Source organism: Stenella coeruleoalba (assembly GCF_951394435.1).
Source record: "Stenella coeruleoalba genome assembly, chromosome: 11".
NCBI classification, from domain to species: Eukaryota; Metazoa; Chordata; class Mammalia; order Artiodactyla; family Delphinidae; genus Stenella; species Stenella coeruleoalba.
The window spans coordinates 79,472,753-79,494,110 of record NC_137157.1 but is presented as its reverse complement, the minus strand read 5'-3'; the positions used below and the strand labels follow the sequence as shown (position 1 = coordinate 79,494,110).

General features: G+C 38.9%; 1 protein-coding gene across 7 annotated transcripts in view; it reads left to right on the top strand.

Moving 5' to 3' along the window:
- Positions 1-21,358, top strand: part of PPFIBP1 (PPFIA binding protein 1) — a 178,354-nt gene that overhangs the window by 149,714 nt on the left and 7,282 nt on the right. For 4 of the 7 annotated variants that reach the window (XM_079938495.1, XM_079938494.1, XM_079938493.1 and 1 more), the window contains 11 exons: positions 6,670-6,785; positions 7,376-7,432; positions 8,716-8,776; positions 9,105-9,134; positions 11,876-12,047; positions 12,525-12,557; positions 14,701-14,851; positions 15,103-15,231; positions 17,085-17,235; positions 17,935-18,046; positions 18,859-18,947. In XM_079938495.1, coding sequence (XP_079794621.1) covers positions 6,670-6,785; positions 7,376-7,432; positions 8,716-8,776; positions 9,105-9,134; positions 11,876-12,047; positions 12,525-12,557; positions 14,701-14,851; positions 15,103-15,231; positions 17,085-17,235; positions 17,935-18,046; positions 18,859-18,947 — 1,101 coding nt within the window. The remainder of the gene's footprint in view (positions 1-6,669; positions 6,786-7,375; positions 7,433-8,715; positions 8,777-9,104; positions 9,135-11,875; positions 12,048-12,524; positions 12,558-14,700; positions 14,852-15,102; positions 15,232-17,084; positions 17,236-17,934; positions 18,047-18,858; positions 18,948-21,358) is intronic. The other 3 variants (XM_079938497.1, XM_079938499.1, XM_079938496.1) reach the window with 1 other exon arrangement.

Genomic DNA, 21,358 nt, shown 5'->3' with positions numbered 1-21,358 from the left:
TAAGGTGACCATATGTGCATGGGTTTATCACTGGGCTTTCTATCCTGTTGCATTGATCTATATTTCTGTTTTTGTGCCAGTACCATACTGTCTTGATTACTGTGGCGTTGTAGTATAGTCTGAAGTCATGGAGCCTGATTCCTCCAGCTCCGTTTTTTTCCCTCAAGACTGCTTTGGCTATTCAGGGTCTTTACTGTCTCCATACAAATTATAAGATGATTTGTTCTAGTTCCGTAAAAAATGCCATTGGTAATTTGATAGGGAATGCATTGAATCTGTAGATTGCTTTGGGTAGTATAGTCATTTTCACAGCATTGATTCTTCCAATCCAAGAACATGATATATCTCTCCATCTGTTTGTATCATCTTTAATTTCTTTCATCAGTGTCTTATGGTTTTCTGCATACAGGTCTTTTGTCTCCTTTGGTAGGTTTATTCCTAGGTATTTTATTCTTTTTGTTGCAATGGTAAATGGGAGTGTTTCCTTAACTTTTGTTTCAGATTTTGCATCATTAGTGTATAGGAATGCAAGAGATTTCTGTGCATTAATTTTGTATGCTGCTACTTTACCAAATTCATTGATTAGCTCTAGTAGTTTTCTGGCGGTATCTTTAGGATTCTCTATGTATAGTATCGTGTCATTTGCAAACAGTGACAGTTTTACTTCTTCTTTTCCAGTTTGGATTCCTTTTGTTTCTTTTTCTTCCCTGATTGCTGTGACTAAAACTTCCAAAGCTATGTTGAATAATATTGGTGAGAGTGGACAACCTTGTCTTGTTCCTGATCTTTATAGAAATGGTTTCAGTTTTTCACCATTGAGTATGATGTTAGCCGTGGGTTTGTCATATATGGCCTTTATTATGTTGAGGTAAGTTCCCTCTATGCCTACTTTCTGGAGGGTTTTTATCAAGAGTATGTGTTGAATTTTGTCGAAAGCTTTTTCTGCATCTATTGAGATGATCATATGGTTTTTTCCTTCAGTGTGTTAATATGGTTTATCATATTGATTGATTTGCATATATTGAAGAATCCTTGCATTCTGGGGTAAACCCCACTTGATCATGGTATATGATCCTTTTAATGTGCTGTTGGATTCTGTTTGCTAGTATTTTGTTGAGGATTTTGGCATCTGTGTTCATCAGTGATATTGGCCTGGAGTTTTCTTTTTTTGTGGCATCTTTGTCTGGTTTTGGTATCAGGGTGATGGTGGCCTCGTGGAATGAGTTTGAGAGTGTTCCTCCCTCTGCTATATTTTGGAAGAGTTTGAGAAGGATAGCTGTTAGCTCTTCTCTAAATGTTTGATAGAATTTGCCTGTGAAACCATCTGGTGCTGGGGTTTTGTTTGTTGGAAGATTTTTAATCACAGTTTCAATTTCAGTGCTTGTGATTGGTCTGTTTAAATTTTCTATTTCTTCCTGGTTCAGTCTCAGAAAGTTGTGCTTTTCTAAGAATTTGTCCATTTCTTCCAGGCCGTCCATTTTATTGGCATATAGTTGCTTGTAGTAATCTCTCATGATCCTTTGTATTTCTGCAATATCAGTTGTTACTTCTCCTTTTTCGTTTTGAATTCTATTGATTTGAGTCTTCTCCCTTTTTTTCTTGATGAGTCTGGCTAATGGTTTATCAATTTTGTTTATCTTCTCAAAGAACCAGCTTTTAGTTTTATTGATCTTTGCTATCATTTCCTTCGTTTCTTTTCATTTATTTCTGATCTGATCTTTATGATTTCTTTCCTTCTGCTAACTTTGGGATTTTTTTGGTTCTTTCTCTAATTGCTTTAAGTGTAAGGTTAGGTGTTTTATTTGAGTTGTTTCTTGTTTCTTGAGATAGGATTGTTTTGCTATAAACTTCCCTCTTAGAACTGCTTTTGCTGCATCCCACAGGTTTTGGGTTGTCATGTTTTTATTGTCATTTGTTTCTAGATATTTTTTGATTTCCTCTTTGATTTTTTCAGTGATTATTTAGTAGTGTATTGTTTAGCCTCCATGTATTTGTATTTTTTACAGATTCTTTCCTGTAATTGATATCTAGTCTCATAGCATTGTGGTCGGAAAAGATACTTGATATGATTTCAATTTTCTTAAATTTACCAAGCCTTGATTTGTGATCAACGATATGATCTAGCCTTGAGAATGTTCCATGAGCACTTGAGAAGAAAGTGTAATCTGCTGGTTTTGGGTGGATTATCGTATAAATATCAATTAAATCCATCTTGTTTAATGTATCATTTAAAGCTTGTATTTCCTTATTTATTTTCTGTCTGGATGATCTGTCCATTGGTGATAGTGGGGTGTTAAAGTCCCCTACTATGAATGTGTTACTGTCGATTTCCCCTTTTATGGCTGTTAGCATTTGCCTTATGTATTGAGGTGCTTCCTATGTTGGGTGCATAAATATTTACAATTGTTATCTCTTCTTCTTGGATTGATCCCTTGATCATTATGTAGTGTCCTTCTTTGTCTCTTGTAATAGTCTTTATTTTAATGTCTATTTTGTCTGATATGAGAATTGGTACTCCAGCTTTCTTTTGATTTCCATTTGCATGGCATATCTGTTTTCCATCCCCTCACTTTCAGTCTGTATGTGTCCCTAGGTCTGAAGTGGGTCTCTTGTAGATAGCATATGTACAGGTCTTGTTTTTGTATCCATTCAGCCAGTTTATGTCTTTTGGTTGGAGCATTTAATCCATTTACATTTAAGGTAGTTATCGATATGTATGTTCCTATTAGCATTTTCTTAATTGTTTTGGGTTTGTTATTGTAAGGCTTTTCCTTCTCTTGTGTGTCCTGCCTAGAGAAGTTCCTTTAGCATTTGTTGTAGAGCTGGTTTGGTGGTGCTGAATCATGTTAGCTTTTGCTTATCTGTAAAGGTTTTGATTTCTCCGTCGAATCTGAATGAGGTCCTTGCTGGGTACAGTAATCTTAGTTGTAGGTTTTTCCCTTTCATCACTTTAAATATGTCCTGCCACTCCCTTCTGGCTTGCAGAGTTTCTGCTGAAAGGTCAGCTGTTAACCTTATGGGGATTCCCTTGTGTGTTAATTGTTGCTTTTCCCTTGCTGCTTTTAGTATTTTTTCTTTATATTTAATTTTTGATAGTTTGATTAATATGTGTCTTGGCGTTTTTCTCCTTGGATTTATCCTGTATGGTACTCTGTGCTTTCTGGACTTGATTGACTATTTCTTTACCCATATTAGGGACGTTTTCAACTATAATCTCTTCAGATATTTTCTCAGTCCCTTTTTTTTCTCTTCTTCTTCTGGGACCCCTGTATTTCAAATGTTGGTGCATTTAATGTTATCCCAGAGGTCTCTGAGATTGTCCTCAATTCTTTTCTTTCTTTTTTCTTTATTCTGCTCTGTGGTAGTTATTTCCACTATTTTATCTTCCAGGTCACTTATCCATTCTTCTGCCTCAGTTATTCTGCTATTGATTCCTTTTAAAGAATTTTTAATTTCATTTATTGTGTTGTTCATCATTGTTTCTTTGCTCTTTAGTTACTTCTAGTTCTTACTATTAACTTTCTTTGCTCTTTATCTTCTAGGCCCTTGTTAAACGTTTCTATTTCCAAGATTTTGGATCATCTTTACTATCATTATTCTGAATTCTTTTTCAGGTAGACTGCCTATTTCCTCTTCATTTGTTTGGTCTGGTGAGTTTTTACCTTGCTCCTTCATCTGCTGTGTATTTCTCTGTCTTTTCATTTTGCTTAACTTACTGTGTTTGGGGTCTCCGTTTCACAGGCTGCATGTTCGTAGTTCCCATTGTTTTTGATGTCTGCTCCCAGTGGGTAAGGTTGATTCAGTGGGTTGTGTAGGCTTCCTGGTGGAGGGGACTGGTGCCTGTGTTCTGGTGGATGAGGCTGGATCTTTTCTTTCTGGTGGGCAGGCCCACGTCTGATGGTGTGTTTTGGGGTGACTGTGAACTTACTATGATTTTAGGCAGCCTCTCTGCTAATGGGTGGGGTTGTGTTCCTGTCTTGCTAGTTGTTTGGCATGGGGTGTCCAGCACTGTTGCTTGCTGGCTGTTGAGTGGAGCTGGGTCTTCGTGTTGAGATGGAGATCTCTGGGAGAACTTTTGCTGCTTGGTATTACATGGGGCCGGGAGGTCTCTGGTGGACCAGTGTCCTGAACTCGGCTCTCCCACCTCAGAGGCTCAGGCCTGACACCCGGCCAGAGCACCAAGACCCTGTCAGCCACACGGTCTCTCTTCAGAAGACAGGGCTGGACCTTGAGAGAGACAGAAGACTTGGAAGTGTGTGGGTGGTACCTGCAGTCAAAAGTTCTCAGTTCCAGTGCTGACTTTCCTGCTAACCAGGTCTTTGGCTTCTGTTTCTTTATCTGCTAGCGTTGGAGGGTCTCCTGCAGAGGCAGGGGGTGGCTGTGGCTCACCATCAGAAATCCCCTCATTGGTAAATATTTATACTGAAAGAAAAAAATAATGTATGGTAGCCAAGGCATGTGCTACATTTATAGAAAGAGGCTGCTTTTACAGAGGAGACACCTAGATAATCTCATATCCTTACCAAAAGAAGTCTGCTATGTGAATTGTAGTTTAATCACAGATTTTTAGTTTGGAATAAGAATGATTTGAGGAGGACTGAGGGTGTTCAGCCACATTTTAAAAGAAAAGCCAGGAGGGTGATTTGAGCATGGAGTGAAAGCCCTAAAGTTTGAAAGGAAATGAAGAGCATGGGTCAGTCTGCTAGTGTAGCTATTTTTCCCTGTGATTAGGAACCCAAGGAAGTACATGCACTTCAGGAAATGGGGATGGTGCCTAAATAAATTGCCCAGGATGAATCGTAAAGATTCAAACTGAAAAAATTGATAGTGAAGTAATCTATTTTATAATAATACAACTTGTTAAGGAACAAAATTCAACTGAGTAAATTTTAAAGATCTTGTTGGCTTTACTCAGCGATTCATGAATCCAGCAGCATCCCCTTGACTTTTGTAGGTGGAAGGGAGCAGGAACAGCGAAGTCTTACTTGGCATTTGCTGATCGGTTAAAGCAGGGTCATTTCCTTACATGGAGCAAAGAGAGGTGTTGGGGCCCAGCCAGGTAACTTGTGCTGAGCAGGAAGTGCTGACTGGTTGACCTAGGCCTTCCTTTTCTGGGAGAGCCAAGCAGAGAAAATTTAGTTATTTTCAGGCTTGCTAACATGGGGCTTAGCATGAGTGACTCCATCTTGTGCCCAGTCTGGTTACTTTAACAGACTGCACATTTTATAACCTTTTATAGTATCACAGGGTGAGAATACCACTCAGTAACTGAAACAAAAATCACAAAGCTGAATTTATTGCTTATTTAAGTAAGTGAGCTTTGCTGGTCAAGGACATTCTCTTTGAGTGGGTCATATGGAGGGTTTTTAGGATGCTAGGAGCTCAGGGGTTGGGCTTTCAGAGGCAGGAGTGAGTTGACGGCAGCTGTGTGTGGTTGTGAAGGCGAGACTGTTGTTGACTGGTTGGCACTCAGAAGTGTGTTCCTGGTGTGAGTCCCTACCTGACTAGCTGACTCGCAGAAGCCAAGAGCTATCTCACATTGGTTGACTTGCAGAAGTGCGTTCACTCATTTTTTTACTGGAATATTTTTTTTTTTTTTTTTTTTTTTTGCGGTACGCGGGCCTCTCACTGCTGCGGCCTCTCCCGTTGCGGAGCACAGGCTCCGGACGCGCAGGCCCAGCGACCATGTCTCACGGGCCCAGCTGCTCCGCGGCATGTGGGATCTTCGCGGACCAGGGCACGAACCCGCGTCCCCTGCATCGGCAGGCGGACTCTCAACCACTGTGCCACCAGGGAAGCCCTGGAATATTTTTTGAAGTGTTTCATTTATTGCTTTGTGGAGTGGCTCACAATCTCACTCCTCTCTGGTTGTCAGAAATGACTGAAAACCAGTGTTTAGACATCCTTTGACCAAATCCATCCTTAGGATATACAAAGCATTTCTGGGGGGAAATGTATTATGTTTTTTTTGTTGTTTTTGCTATAATATTGTTACTATTAATCAACGTGGTTTAAGTAGTGTAGCCACAAAGTCTACTATCATTTGTTTTAATTACACCTTTTGTCAATTCTGTTCATCAAAGTTAGTCAGCTTGTTCACATATAGAATAATAATTAACTGGCTTGACCAATGTTCTATATTAGACTAATAGTAGAAATTAAAATGGAAATAGTGCTCTGTTTACGAAGCTCTTTAACCAAATCTCATCTAAAATCATTGCAACCCTGTAAGGTAGGCATTGTCATTGTCATTTTACAGAGGAGAAAACTGACTTGCCTAAGTTTAAGGCAGTTAAGTGATTGCCTAAGGTCAAGGTCACTTAGGCAAGTGTGTCAAGGCCAAGATTTCAACTGGGGCTTAAAGTTGTTAGATTTTACTATTAACTTACTTAATGGTATTTATTATGTCTTATTCTCAATATTCGGTGTCTTCTTCAGAAGCAAGTTCAAAAATTACTTTCTTCCAGAATGTTTTCTCTGATTAACATTTACAGATGTTTACATCCTGAAACCATTTTATAAATATAAGAATAGAGTTCTAAACACAGGTGTATGCAATTTTAGCCACAAATAGACCACTTAATTGTCTTATTTATTTTTTGTTACTCTGTGGCTTGTGTTTTGTTTGTTTGTTGGATTGATTTTTGGCCTTTTATTATTATATTACAGTTCCACACCAGCATCTTGCAAGTTTCAATCCCTTCATTATTGCCAGCATCTAAAGGCTTGGAAACTTCTGAAAAAGCGAAATTACCTCCTAAGCCAGAGACTTCATTTGAGGAGAAGTATATGTCGTTTATGATCTAACACTACGATATAAATACCCAGAAAAGTAGATCCACCAAAAGCAGGGCTGCACTGCATTTATTTTCAGACATAATCTTTTACCCAGAGAAGCAAGAAACAGCAAGACTTGTACCAGGGAACCCCATGCAGTTCTGTATTATTAAAATAGAAGGTGTGAAGTAGGAAGTAACTGGAGATGAGGCTGGGGAGGTGTGCTGATTAGGTTAGAGAGGGATTTTAGGGAACTTGGATTTTATATCCTAGGTCATAGGTGGCCATCAAAGGATTGCAAGCAGAATAGAGGCAGTCATGTATGTGCCTGAGGCTGTTTGGAAGACGCTGTGTAGGAGACAGGAGAGGGATACAGTAGTTTCTCTGTAGGCAAATAGAATTTGGGGGGACCATCTTCCCAAATTAATTGCCTAATCTTACAATTAGATCAAGTAAAATTAAATAGAATACCAAAAAATAGAGAAATAACTGTCCTTGCATAGTTTTTTGTTTTTGACAGTTCTGTTCAGTTGGAATATGTATGGTCTTTTTTTTTTTTCATGAAACTCATAAATACCTTTTTTCTTTAATATTTTAGTGATGGAAAACTAATCCTTGGTTCTGCTGTTGAAACTCAACTATGCGATAGTCTTTCGTAAGTTCTGTTTTATCAAATGTAAAAAAAATATGATTGATGCTTGGGAAAGAGGAAGCTTCTGTTACACTAACAATGACTAGTATTAAAAGCAAATGACTCTGAGGCATGAATGAACTAATGCAGCCGTAATGATCGGGTCGGGGGGCGTGGAGTGGGGTTTGGAAAGTAACACATCAACACTGGCTCTTTTACCATTATCTCGTGCCAGGTTTCTGCCATCGTAGCCTTTCTTCATCAGTTTTCATTTGAAGTTCAGTGCTTTTAATTTCATTTTTGTACTGACTTATATTCTGGATATAAGTGTATCAGAAAAGCATCGCAGAGAATGATGCGATGGCTGGCAAGGCTGCCATGGTTTTTCGCACTTTCAACTTAATAAGCTGACCTAATAGCTAAGTTTATCCAAGTTAATGTCTGTATTACATTAGGAAAATCTGTTTTCAGAGCAGTACTCCAAATTGAGATCTTTTCTTTGCTCTCCATTATCTTTTACTGTATTTGGTAGTCGACATTTCTAGCAACTTATTTACACATAAATACATGAGAAATGCCTTGTAAAGGTTTTGTTGGTGTAGTATATTATTCTGTGTCTTAGAGCAAAGATGTTACTTTTTTCCCTCTGTTTTTAAACTGGTCACGTACTCCTGCCTTCAGTTTTTGAGTAACACCAGCTCCGTATAATTGAATGCTACTTATGTGAAAGAGAAAGGCTGTCCAGATGTTCACACTGTCACTTGGCCTTTACTAGGATTGTAAGTGAGTTATTATAGGCAACAATAGGGGTTCCTCTATGATGCTTGATTAGAACTGTAAAATGAAGTGCTTTGCCGGACGCAGAAAATTGATTCCTTTGTAAATTGGAAAGTAAAACGTCTGTCCTGTATTTTCATTAGGAGGATTATATATAAAAAGTACACGAATATTTTAAAAGACTTGGTGTGAATGTGTATTTGCAACGGATACGCCACTAGTCCATGGAAAACACTGGTTTATTTTCAAATATTTACATCACAGGATAGTCCTAAGTGTTTTTCCAGCTATTCTGACATGTGCGGAACATTTAGAGTTATTGGCAGGGCCGTTAACCACCCCTGCTTTTAAAAGAACTGAACATTATAATTTAGTTAAGCACATAAGTGACTGCCTAAATCCAGATTTTCTTTTATTTCCAGGTTTCCACTCACATACAATCTTAGTTTCTTTCCCAGGCATTCTACTTAGAAACAGGGACACCAGAGCCACTTATTATTAATGATAATTGTTATTATTGTTATTTTTAGAACTTCAAGTCTGCAAAAGTCTAGCAGCCTGGGCAATCTGAAGAAAGAGTCATCAGACGGGGTTGGTCCTGTGTTTTTTTCTGTCTGTTACCCTGAGAAGAAAATATTTAGGAATCTTCATCTTTTCCTGTTTGTGGTTTCAATAATGGAAAATTATTAGATACCATAGTTAATGATAAATATTAAGAAATATGAGTATAAAAGATTGAAAGTAAAGCCCAAAGTGGAGACTTTAATAAAACATTGTAGGAAATAAATGAAGGTGAGATTTTGTACCTTAGGAATAGATGTAAATTGATTTTAATTTGTTGAATTATATATATGTGAGAAATTCTGACTAGATAAAGGATTCCTATAACAATCTTAAATACTGTTGTTGTTTTGAACAGGAAAAGGAGTCTATTCTGAAGCCTTCAGAGGTAATTTTTATGTCCAGATTACAATGTAAAAATATTTGGGAGTTCTAATATACATAGTAGACTTCTTAATACATAATACATAAGACTGCTTAATACGTGATACGTAAGACTGCTTAAATGTCTCCAATAAACCAAAACTCTCAGAATCTGCAAAACATGCCAAATGAATGAAGCCCAACACAAAAGATCACATATGACATGAATCCATCTATGTGAAATACTAGAATAAGTAAATCCGTAGAGATAGAACACAGACTGATGGTTGCCAGAGGTTGGCAAGAGAGGAGTGGGGAGAAACTACTTAGTGAGTAAGTTTTACTTTAGAATGATGGAAATGTTTTGGAACTAGATAGAGGTGTTGGTTACACAACACTGTGAATGTGATAAATGCCACAGAATTACTCACTTTAAAATAGTTACTTTTGGGGCTTCCCTGGTGGCGCAGTGGTTGAGAAACTGCCTGCTAATGCGGGGGACGCTGGTTCGAGCCTTGGTCTGGGAAGATCCCACATGCCGTGGAGCAACTAGGCCTGTGAGCCACAACTACTGAGCCTGCACGTCTGGAGCCTGTGCTCCGCAATAAGAGAGGCCGCGATAGTGAGAGGCCCGCCCACTGTGATGAAGAGTGGCCCCCGCTTGCCACAACTAGAGAAAACCCTCGCACAGAAACGAAGACCCAACACAGCCAAAAATAAATAAATAAACAAATGTGGGGTTTAAAAAAAAAAAGGGAAAAAGAATATTAAAATAGTTACTTTTATGTTATATGACTTTCACCTCAGTAAGTTATTGAAAAAAACAAAGCCCCAAACTTTTCATTCACGCTATTTGATGATCATAATGACCATACCCGGCCTTCCTTAGACTTCACAGAAAGCCCTTCTTAGAAAGATCACCAGCTGTTTATTTTATATAGCCACTGTCCATCTACAGCTAACATTCTGGTATTTTTAAACGCATCATCGGCATGGGCTCTGGTTCTTCTTTCGTCTGATTTTCGGCCATTAACCTTGCCCAGGTCACAGTCCGGTAGACATACTATCCCCAGATGCAGTCCCTTGACTGTTGGCTCTTAGTGCCTTGAGTCGCGATATAGATATAACTGACGAAACACAGACAGTGGACACAGCTGTAATTCAAGCCGTTGTTCTTTTTGTCTTGCTAATTCAGTAAGTGGTGTGAAATGATTTTGGCATCAGCATTAAGACATAGATAACAGTACCACTGCATTGTGGCATTTGTACATTTTTAGTTACTATGAATGGTAGATATATAGAGGAAAATAACCACCTTAAAAGCCCGTATCCCCTCACCCTTCTCTCCACTTCTGCAAAAAAGAAAGAGAGGACAAGAGATGTTCAAGAAATGAGAACATGCAAACAAAAGAATCCTTGGATAGTACTAAAACAATATAAGAGACCATGTTACTATAACTGCCAATTCAAATAACCAAAAAGCTCAAAAATAAGCTACAGGCATACCTCGGAGATATTGCAGGTGCAGGTCCAGGCCACCATAATAATGCAAATATTGCAATAAAATAAATGTTGCAATAAAGTGAGTCACACAAAGTTTTTGGTTTCCCAATGCATATAAAATTTATGTTTACACTATACTGTAGTCTGTGACATCTGCGGTCGCAGTATGTGTAAAAAAAGGCAATGTACATACCTTCATTAAAAAGTGCTTTATTGCTGAAAAATGCTAACTCTCATCTGAGCCTTCAGCAAGTTGTAATCTTTTTGCAATAGTAACATCAAAAGTCATGTCACAGATCTCCATATAATAATAATGAAAAAGTTTGAAATATTGTGAGAATTACCAAAATGTGACATAGGGACACAAAATGAGCAAAAGCTCTTGGAAAAATGGCACCAATGCAGGGTTGCCACAAACTTTCAGTTTGTAAAAACACAGTATCTACGAGGCACAATAAAGCGAGATGCAATAAAATGAGGTATGCCTGTATTTAAAAATCACAATTGAAGTTCTTGAAAACGATCCTGAGATATTGCAAAGATCTGAAGTGGCTTCTGAATCCATCAAGAAAAATTTCATTTTAGTGGGTTTAGTTAAGCGTATCTGAACGTATCGCAGTCTTTGAAACTGGTGATCCATGTTTGGTAACTCACAGGCAAGATGTGAATATAACCCAGAATCCTGTTTCAAAAAATACATATTTTAAACAGTTGCTGATTTTGCTTTCATTTTATTATTAATTCTTTGAGAGGAATATTTAAAATAACTGGAGTAGAAACTCTTTATACTGCTTGTATAGAAGCTTGGGACTAATGCCTACTTTATAGAATAATTACATTATATTGGGCTTCTACCGATGTAGTTATAAAGACTGAGAACTATATCATAGCCAAATCTTTGTCATAAATGATAGAAAAGTAGGAAATCTACTGCTAGTTACATAATATTTTATCTCCATGTCTATGAGGCAAATAAAATGAAAATAAAATTTGAGAATGTCTAAATCTGTCCTAAATATTTAAAGCCCTAAATACATAGATTAAGATCAGTGATGAACATGTCTTTGTTGTTGTTCCTTAAGTAGCTTTCAGAACTGACCTTTTTTAACTTCTAACAAGGCATGTGACATTCGTAATCAATTTGTTAGTTCAGTTATTCTTTTAATAAAATCATGTTTGTAACATATTTAGTACTGTGCCGGGCATGTCCTAATAATGATGCACATTCGTGCTGTGTCACATTTATTATCACTTTTCTTTCAGGCTAAAGCTCTGGTAGAAAGTAGCCCATTTGGGAGCCTCCCTCACAAAGCTCCGGGACATGATGCCTCTGTGGATGACAATCCCTTTGGCACTCGAAAAACCAGATCTTCCTTTGGTCGCGGCTTTTTTAAAATCAAAAGTAACAAGAGGACAGCAAGTGCGCCAAACTTGGGTATGTGTGGCCAAAATGCCTTTGCCTTAATTCTTCCAGAATGAGGAAAAGACCTGTCTTTTCCCTTATTCATCTATTTGTACATTTCTCTTTCTCAGAAATGACGGTGAATGACTTGGGGGAAAAGTTAGCAAAAAATGCTTCCATGGGCTTAATTCAGAGGTAAAGATAGTGTGGACTTTCTCACCCTGCTCTCTGTTCTGGGTGTAAACTTAGAGGAAAGACCAAAAACCGTGATTCTCTCTGACGTCATTACAAGCAGTTTCCCATCTATTCCGAAAGAGAATAAAATTAACCCCATATTGACACTGCTAATGGAGTCTGTGTATAGCGTCGGAAGCACAGTGCGGTGCCCACCCTCCCTCCCAGTGTGTGTATTTTATGAGTAGGAGTTTGATCTGTGTCTCATTTTGTCACTCCCCTGTGTTCTCTCCATTGGGCTGCGTGTGATTGTGTGCGTTGTTGGGATTTCTGAAGACCGTAAGCGAAGCGCCAGTGCGCCCACCTTAGGTACCGTACACCCCGCATGCCTCCTTCGCCGGCGCCTCGCTCCCCACCGCGCTAACCCCTGCTCTTGGGCGTCTGTCATCTCTAGAACGTGAGCTGGCAGCATCAGAAAACGGAGTCCTCTACTCCAGAGTGTTCCTTCCACCTTCCGCTGAAAAGGACTCTCTATAGAGCCTTTGCTTCCGAGCCTAAGCGCTGCTGTAACCCATGCTAATGGCACCTTGCGAGCAGCTCTGCGAGGACCTAGATGTGCCCAGCGGCCATCCGAGTGCAGGGCAGGAGTGCCCTGGTGTCATAAATCCAGCTCCTTCACCCCGAAGCACATATCACATCACACTAACTCGCAGGGCCTTGCGACTCTTTCTCCATGGTAACGTTTCCCCAGCCTCCAGAAAGAAATGTTTTTAGCCAAACAGGTCTGTGGAAGACATTGAAGACGTTCATTTTAGACTGACTTCTCTTAGGGGAACATTCTTCTGACGCATTATTGCTTTGAAGATGCGGGTGACATTTAGTGACAGCAGAGGTAACTTGATGTGATATCTGAGGAGTCACCCCCAAAGCGATTTTAGGAGAGGGGAAGCTCAGTTTTCCTCTTTAAAGGGCAGAATACAGTAGGGGAAAAAATCCTCAAAATAAAAATAAAAACAGGATGCTTTTAAAATAAAGCTGGGCTGGGCAGCATTTTCAGGGACACCTGTAACCGTCGTGGCTGTAGGGTTTGAATGGAAATGTTCTTTTGGGTTTTCCCAATAGGTCCTATTACCTTGTATAGATATCCACAGAGGTATTCATGTAGATCAGCAAAGGTGACTTCTCTCTCTCTCTGTACCCTTAAATGTCCAGAATGAACACAAGGTGAACAAAAATGATCTCTTCAGACAACTATTTTCAAATGTTTTTGCATCTTTCTTAGAAGAAACACATTGTCAACGCTAAGAGGCAAATGCTGCTTACCATAACCTGTAATCACAGCTCTGCTTCATAGAAAAGTCAGCCTCTGCAACTTTTAGATCTTGCTGAAACACTGTCCCTCTGGTTTTTGTACAACTTTTACTTTGCTGTATAAAAGTGCACATTCTCACATTGAGGAAACAGCATTCCTTGTGTTTGCTAGTGTGGGATCGTCTGTTAAAAGACAGCTAAAAGAACTAGGATAGTTGATGCTAGGAGGTCTGAGAGTAGCAGATTTGGATGTTATTGTTTTATGGCAGAATCAACTGGCATTGATTTATGTCAAATGAAAAATTTATGAAGACCCAGTTCATTCTTCTCTCAGTGTCTGAAACATTACATTATAAATAGGAATACATTTCTTATATGAAAAATTGCCAGGACTTGGTAAACAATTTGATGTAAATGCCAAAGGAAAGGAGGGAATGAAAAGAAAATGACAAAGAGTTTGGACTGGAATAACAGGGAGAAAATGAACTAGTATTAATGCAATATGAAATACAAAAATGTAAGAGAAGACTCTCAGGAAAATTGGATGGATTTGTTGAGTCCAAGATATCCCTGGCACATCAAATTGGGAATATCCACAGACATTCAGATACTGAAGCTGGGGAGAGAGATTATTAGGCTCAGAGATTCTGATACCAGCTGCTTATAAGTGAGCAAAGCCATCATTTCGTGCTGAGCATAGAGTGCGTGAGCTTGTCAAAAGATCCTGCAGAGGGAGCCCAGGACAGAATCTTGGAGTGGAAGAAGAAGAGAAAACAGTGGTACAGCAAAGAAACTTTCAGATGACAGATCTAGAAGCATGTCATGTCAGGAAGCTAAAGGAGATGACAGTTTTGGAGGAGGTAGTCAACAGTACCAAGTGCCGTAGCAAGATTGAGTATAATCTCATTACGAATTCAGATCAGTCAAGGAAAGAATATGGTAATCCTATCCCACCTTTGAATCTCGAAGAAGTTGTAATTTGTAAGTTAATGAACTTGGTACACAGTAGAGTAGGCTGTAGAGCAGAACATAGATTTGTGTTCCATTTTTAATATTTGCAGGGTGTTCTTTGTAAGTCACTGGTTTATAGACCAACAGAAGAAGAATTCTTAACAGTTGCTTAAACCAAGGAGGTTAACATCTAGTCATGTTCATTTCATATTTTAAAATTCACCAAGTTTGTATCCTGTTCTTGGAACAGCTGAAACAGAGAAGGAGACACCTGAGCACTTAGATCTGGCTGGTGTGTCGTCTCAGCCAAAAGATCCACAGGGGAGCAGTCCCTTCCAGATATCGCCACCATCGCCGGATTCCAAAAAGAAATCTAGGGGTATCATGAGACTCTTTGGAAAGTAAGTAACAGAGCTTTGTCTTATATGTGGCTCAAATGTAGGAGTAAATGGAAAATCGGCTGAAAATAGTTATGAAATTGTAAGCTTTTGTGATCCTTCTATGGATGGCAATTGGGATTCATTAACTCATTGAATCTCAGTTAAAGTTTAAATCCAAATGTCTATTCTAACCATACGTAAGCGTCAGTTTAAAATGTTCTGATTAAAGTCGAAGGCTTCCTCAGGTCTAATGTGCTGTGTCTTCTTTTCAGACTTAGGAGAAGTCAATCAACTACATTTAACCCAGATGACATGTCTGAGCCTGAATTCAAAAGAGGAGGGACAAGGGCAACTGCAGGACCCCGATTGGGTTGGTCTCGAGATTTGGGACAATCTAACAGGTAAGAACAGTCAAACAAATGGTCTTTTGCATCTCTACCCAAGCATCAAGGTCTCGTGAGCACCTGTGGTGTTAGTATTGACCCTGGGTTAGACAGTCAAATCTATTGCTTACTGCTGTGCCTTGTGGAAGGCTCCATCATCTTTAGAGCAGTGCAATTCGGCTGTGGTTGGTGAAAAACTGTACAGAAGATGAAGGCTCTGTGAGCTAGGTGAGGACCCAGAGCTAAAGTATCAGCAGCATCTGTACTAGAATGGCTCTTAAATTTTACATAGAAAACAGTTATTAGTACTCTAAAGCATAGCTCTGGAAAGATGGGATAGCATAGTGGTTAAGAATAGGTTCTACAGACTTGTGGTTGCCAAGGGGGAGGGGAGGCGGGGGAGGGATGGATTGGGAGTTTGGGATTAGCAGATGCAAACCATTATATGTAGGATGGATAAACAACAAGGTCCTACTGTGTAGCACAGGGAACTATATTCAACAGCCTGTAATAAAGCAGAATGGAAACGAATATGAAAAAGTAATATATATATAGATATATATGTATACCTGAATTACTTTGCTGTACACTGGAAATTAACACAACACTGACTCAGCTGTACTTTCCTTTAAAAAGAAAAAGAATAGGTTCCAGAGACAGACTGCTTGGACCTGATTTCTGGCTTCACCGCTTCCTACAAGCTGAGTGGCCTTGAGCAATTACTCCCATGCTCTGCGCCTCTGTTTCCCATAGTATGAATTAGTACTTACCCCAAAAGATGATTGTGACGATTAAATGAGTTAACGTGTGTTAAGTATCTGGCAAATAATAACTGTTCAGTAAACATTAGTAATTGATACAGTCTGTGAAAACACTTAAAAGACATACATTCTATCCGAATTCTTTAATTTATCAGGACTGTGTAATGTTTTTATCTATTAAGACTCTAAGAACTTTTCCTACACCCTTATCACAGTTTAGGGCTGTTTTGGAACTGCTGTGTTGATTTGCTCAACATAAAAGAGGATGGAGTTGGCAAATATATAGCACAAATCATTGATACTAAATCTTTTAAGATGATAATGGGCTAGAAACCTTTTACACATGGTCCTTCCCACCCAGGCAGAATGCTGGGCACAAGTTTCATCAAGGAGGAAACTCTCTTTGGCCTTCTTCAAATACCAAACAGTCTCATTTGCCATATGTTCTCTTTGTACACAGTAGAGGACTTGCTTGTGCTGTTTAAAAAAAAAAAAATTTGTTCATCGTCACATTTTTTTTCCAAACAGGAACACTACTTGTAAAAACAGTAAAAGAAACTAACACAACATTGTAAGTCAACTATACTTTGATAGAAAAAAATTAATTAATTAAAAAATAGTAAAAGAAAGCAGAAATTTGCTTTGATTGTACTTTCTCATTCTCAGTGATGGCATATTGCCCTCTTCTCATTGAATACCATCTGGAGAGAAACCGTAATTCTACTAAAGTTAATTCAAGTTAGACTTGAGTTTCTTTCAGTCTGGCCTAGTGTTTTCTGATTGTAAATTCAATCTCTAAACAACATTAGCTGAAAGTAGTATAATAACTTGAGCTGTTGGTTTAACTCAGTCTTCTTCTATAAAACATGTTAAATCATGATGAATCTTTAGTGGTTTTGTTTGACATGAAGACTGTGGTCTTACAAGGGAGCTTTCATCTCCAGTATCACTTACTCCACCAAATATGTACTAAAAATTAGGCTTCCCATAGTCAAATGTGTATCACCAGGGAATCTCCATGTCTATTGAATATGCAGTTGTTCAGCCCTGATGGTAACTTAGCGGATTGGCTTTTAATTGTTTTTCATGCGATTGTTCATTTTCCTGTAGTGACTTGGATATGCCATTTGCCAAGTGGACCAAGGAACAGGTTTGCAATTGGCTTGTGGAACAGGGCTTGGGGTCCTACCTGAACTCTGGCAAGCGCTGGATTGCATCTGGCCAAACACTTTTGCAGGCTTCTCAACAAGATCTAGAGAAGGTGAATGCTTCTCTATTTTGTTTGCACAATGGAGAGAGAGAGAGAGAGGAATATGAATGTAGATTTGTTTTATATTCCAGAAAGGGGAGTGGGTAGAGCCAGTAAGTATTCTAGAAAAAGTCTGAGTTTCCTGCTTCATGATTATTTTATCTCATGGACTTAAAGGGAGGACCTGGTCTTAATGATTCCTTATGAAACACTTAAGCCACTGGGCATTTTAATGAAAAAATAATTATATAGACATATAATAAAGTTTCAGTTCATATTTCTCAAAACCATTCTGTGGTTTTATCATTGGTCCGTCTTCTCAGTGTAATATATGCAATTCAATTTCACTTTGCAAAAGGGAAAAAAAGAGCCCGACACTTAATGTCCAGCTATTTAACATTTCTTCCCATTTAGTACAAAACATTTAGTACAAAATAGGGGTAGAATTTCTGTTATGCATGCTACAGTTCCTATCTTGCAAAGGAAGGAGCCTAGTGGGGAATATCTAACATACCACTAAAACAACTGTGGTGGTCTTTCTAGGGGCCTTTTGTTCAGCAACATTTTACAGCCTGGGTTAGTATTCTGATTTAATGTAATTATTGGGTCTTCAATGCTGGCTTGATTTTCGAGGAACTTGCATCCTTTGCCAGTGGCATCCAGCCCATGTTGACAGAGTTGTAATGCCAGTGTTTCTTTTTATTAATTCAGGAACTTGGAATCAAGCATTTACTTCATCGAAAGAAACTCCAGCTGGCACTGCAAGCCCTGGGATCCGAAGAAGAAACCAATCATGGAAAGCTGGATTTCAACTGGGTCACTAGTAAGAGGTTTTAAATTCATGAATGAGTGAATGAATGAATTTTATACACACACACACACACACACACATATAGCTGCTTTTTCTTTTTTGTTGTTTTGGTTTTTTGGTTTTTTTAATAGATCTTTATTGGAGTATAATTGCTTCACATACTGTGTTAGTTTCTGTTGCACAACAAAGCGAATCAGCCATATGCATACACATGTCCCCATATCCCCTCCCTCTTGAGCCTCCCTCCCGCCCTCCCTGTCCCACCCCTCTAGGTCATCGCAAAACACCAAGCCGATCTCCCTGTGCTATGCTGCTGCTTCCCACCAGCCAACTATTTTGCATTCGGTAGTGTGTGTATGTCAATGCTACTCTCACTTTGCCCCAGCTTCCCCCTCCCACCCTATGTCCTCAAGTCCACTCTCTATGTCTACCTCTTTATTCCTGCCCTGCAACTAGGTTCATCAGTACCATTTCTTTTTTTTTTTTTAGATTCCATATATATGCGTTAGCAGACGGTATTTGTTTTTCTCTTTCTGACTTACTTCACTCTGTATGACAGACTCTAGGTCCATCCACCTCACTACAAATAACTCAATTTCGTTTCCTTTTATGGCTGAGTAATATTCCATTGTATATATGTGCCACATCTTCTTTATCCATTCATCTGTGGATGGACATTCAGGTTGGTTCCATGTCCTGGCTATTGTAAATAGTGCTGCAGTGAACATTGTGGTACATGACTCTTTTTGAATTATGGTTTTCTCTTTTTCATCACAAGAATGGGTGTTCTGTGGGTCATTAATGACACTCATTTCTATCCTTAGGATGGTTGGATGATATTGGTCTCCCCCAATACAAGACCCAGTTTGATGAAGGACGGGTAGATGGTCGAATGCTTCATTACATGACTGTTGTAAGTAACTCACTCCTGGGGTTTGGGGGGGATAAAACTGTTTTTCTCTGAAAAACACAGAAATAGGGTAAGCAAAATACAGTGTTTTCACAGTGATTCCGCTGGAGTTTGAAGGGGTTGTTTTAACTTGAGGAGAGGGGCAGGCATATTTTTCTAAGTTGAAGTTGTGATTGCAATAGCCTTGGGAATTTTGAAATCCTGATTTAAGCTATGTGAAACCTAACTGAAACTAAGTTATCCAAACAGTTGATTTTGTATATATTCAATAACATAGACATTGAAGTGTACACTTTCAATGGGTGAAGTTTATGCTATGTGAATTATATGTCATCAAAATGTTGAAAATGAGAGAATGTAGAGTTTTGCAGCCCTGGCAGTTTCTAAGGGATATGTTCCTATAAGCAGTGACCACTCAAAAGGCTGGGACTTGTCATCCACTGGGACTTTCTTTTCCCTTCCCTTCCACTTTTTTTTTTTTTTTTTTTTTTGCGGTACGCGGGCCTCTCACTGTTGTGGCCTCTCTCGCTGCGGAGCACAGGCTCCAGATGTGCAGGCTCAGTGGCCATGGCGCACAGGCCCAGCCACCCCGCAGCATATGGGATCCTCCCGGACCGGGGCACGAACCCGCGTCCTCTGCATCGGCAGGCGGACTCTCAACCACTGCATCACCAGGGAAGCCCTCCCTTCCACTTTTGAGCACTGTTTCCTGAAACCCCCAGCCTGTCTCACTTCAAACCAGTTCTGCTGGATTTACTGGAGTAAAGCAGAGATAGGCCTTCACTCTCATTCCTTCATTACTGTTTCATATTTTTAGCCTCTGTCCAATGGGTAGAAGGACTTTTCCCTACTTTATGGCAGTGGGGAAAGATGGGTTCCGGGAGAACTTGTTCTAGACTCCATGGTACTAGGAGTGTTCTGCCTAAGATGCTTTTATTTAAATGGCCTTTTGTGGATTCGACTACCACAAGTATCTTGTTAAAATAAGTTGAAAGTTTCAAACAGCTAACTTAACTTATTTAGGAATTTTTCAATATCAAAGAAATTTGGGGTTCAGCTCATTTTCTCCTCCATCCCTGAACCAAAGTCTGGTTTACATGACGTGGTGGGCACGTCATGTAAACTGAAGGTAAAATAACACGAGCGTGTGGCATGTTGCGTACTGTGTGCCAGACACTCTTTCAGACACTTTGCTCATAATTAATACTCAGTTCTCAGCACTCTGTTATCCCCAGCTTTCAGATGAGAAAACAAAAGAATTGAGAAATTGGGTAACTTAACCAAGTTTCCACTGTTAGAAAGTAGTAGGAAATCAGAGCATTTGTGCCTCTTTGCCTGCCTATCTAGGTATGGGTATGTTCCTGTGGGAATGTGAGCAAATTGAGGCTGAAAATCACAAAAGGCAAATGTATAACCTTTGTGGCTATAAAAGAATAAATTACCTTAGAAAATTTGACCCCAGAATCCTAAGTCACAAAAAGTCTTTTCGAAATTGGTATCCTGGATTGGATCCTGGGTCAGAAAAAGGACCTAGTAGAAACACTGGTGAAATCTGAATAAAACCTGGGTTTAATTGAATTTTATTATTGTCTGTGTTAAGTTTTTAGTTTTGCTGAATATCGTGGTTATATAAGGTGTTAACATTAGAAGAAGCTGGATGAAGGGTCTGTGGGACTCTGTACTATCTTTGGCAACTCCTCTGTAAATCTAAAATTACTTAAAAGATTTTTTTAAATCCCCCCCTCAAAAAAGCGTGTCTTGATTTAAAAGAAATCCCTACTTTTAAAATCCCTTAACTAAAATAATGAACATTTTATTTACATTGTAAACATTATGCATAACCCACGTGGAAATGTTTTGAATGGGTGTCTCAATCTTAGATTAAAATACGTTAAATGCCCTTTCTAACCTATCCTCAGGCACTGTTTTTAAGACATTAATCTAGAAAAAATTCAGGAAATAATTTTTCCTCAGTAAGTAGTCTTAAGGATTTAAACTGTTTTATAATTTTATTTTTAAAATATCTCTGTAATAGGTTAATTTTTTTCCTGTATTAAGAAATGTGTTCTCGGTAAGGTGTGCCTAAAGTGGATGTTTTCCTTGTTTGTTTTCTGGGTGTGTTTGGAAGTAGATTGGTGCTTATCTTGACACGGGCCCCCCACTCCCCCAAATCACCTTCTTCTAAAATAATTTGTTTTGGTGTGTTTGAAAAGTTCCCAGTAGCCACAGACTGGTGAAAGTTATTCCTTAAAGGAATCACTTGGTGATATAGGTTGCTACATATAACTTCTTCATTTCTCTTCTCTCTTGCTTCTCACCAGAAGCTTTGCATCGATTAACATATAATTTTTCCAAAACTGTTCACAGCGTCTGCTAGATAAAGCACAATATTCTAGAACCAGAGATTTCTCGAG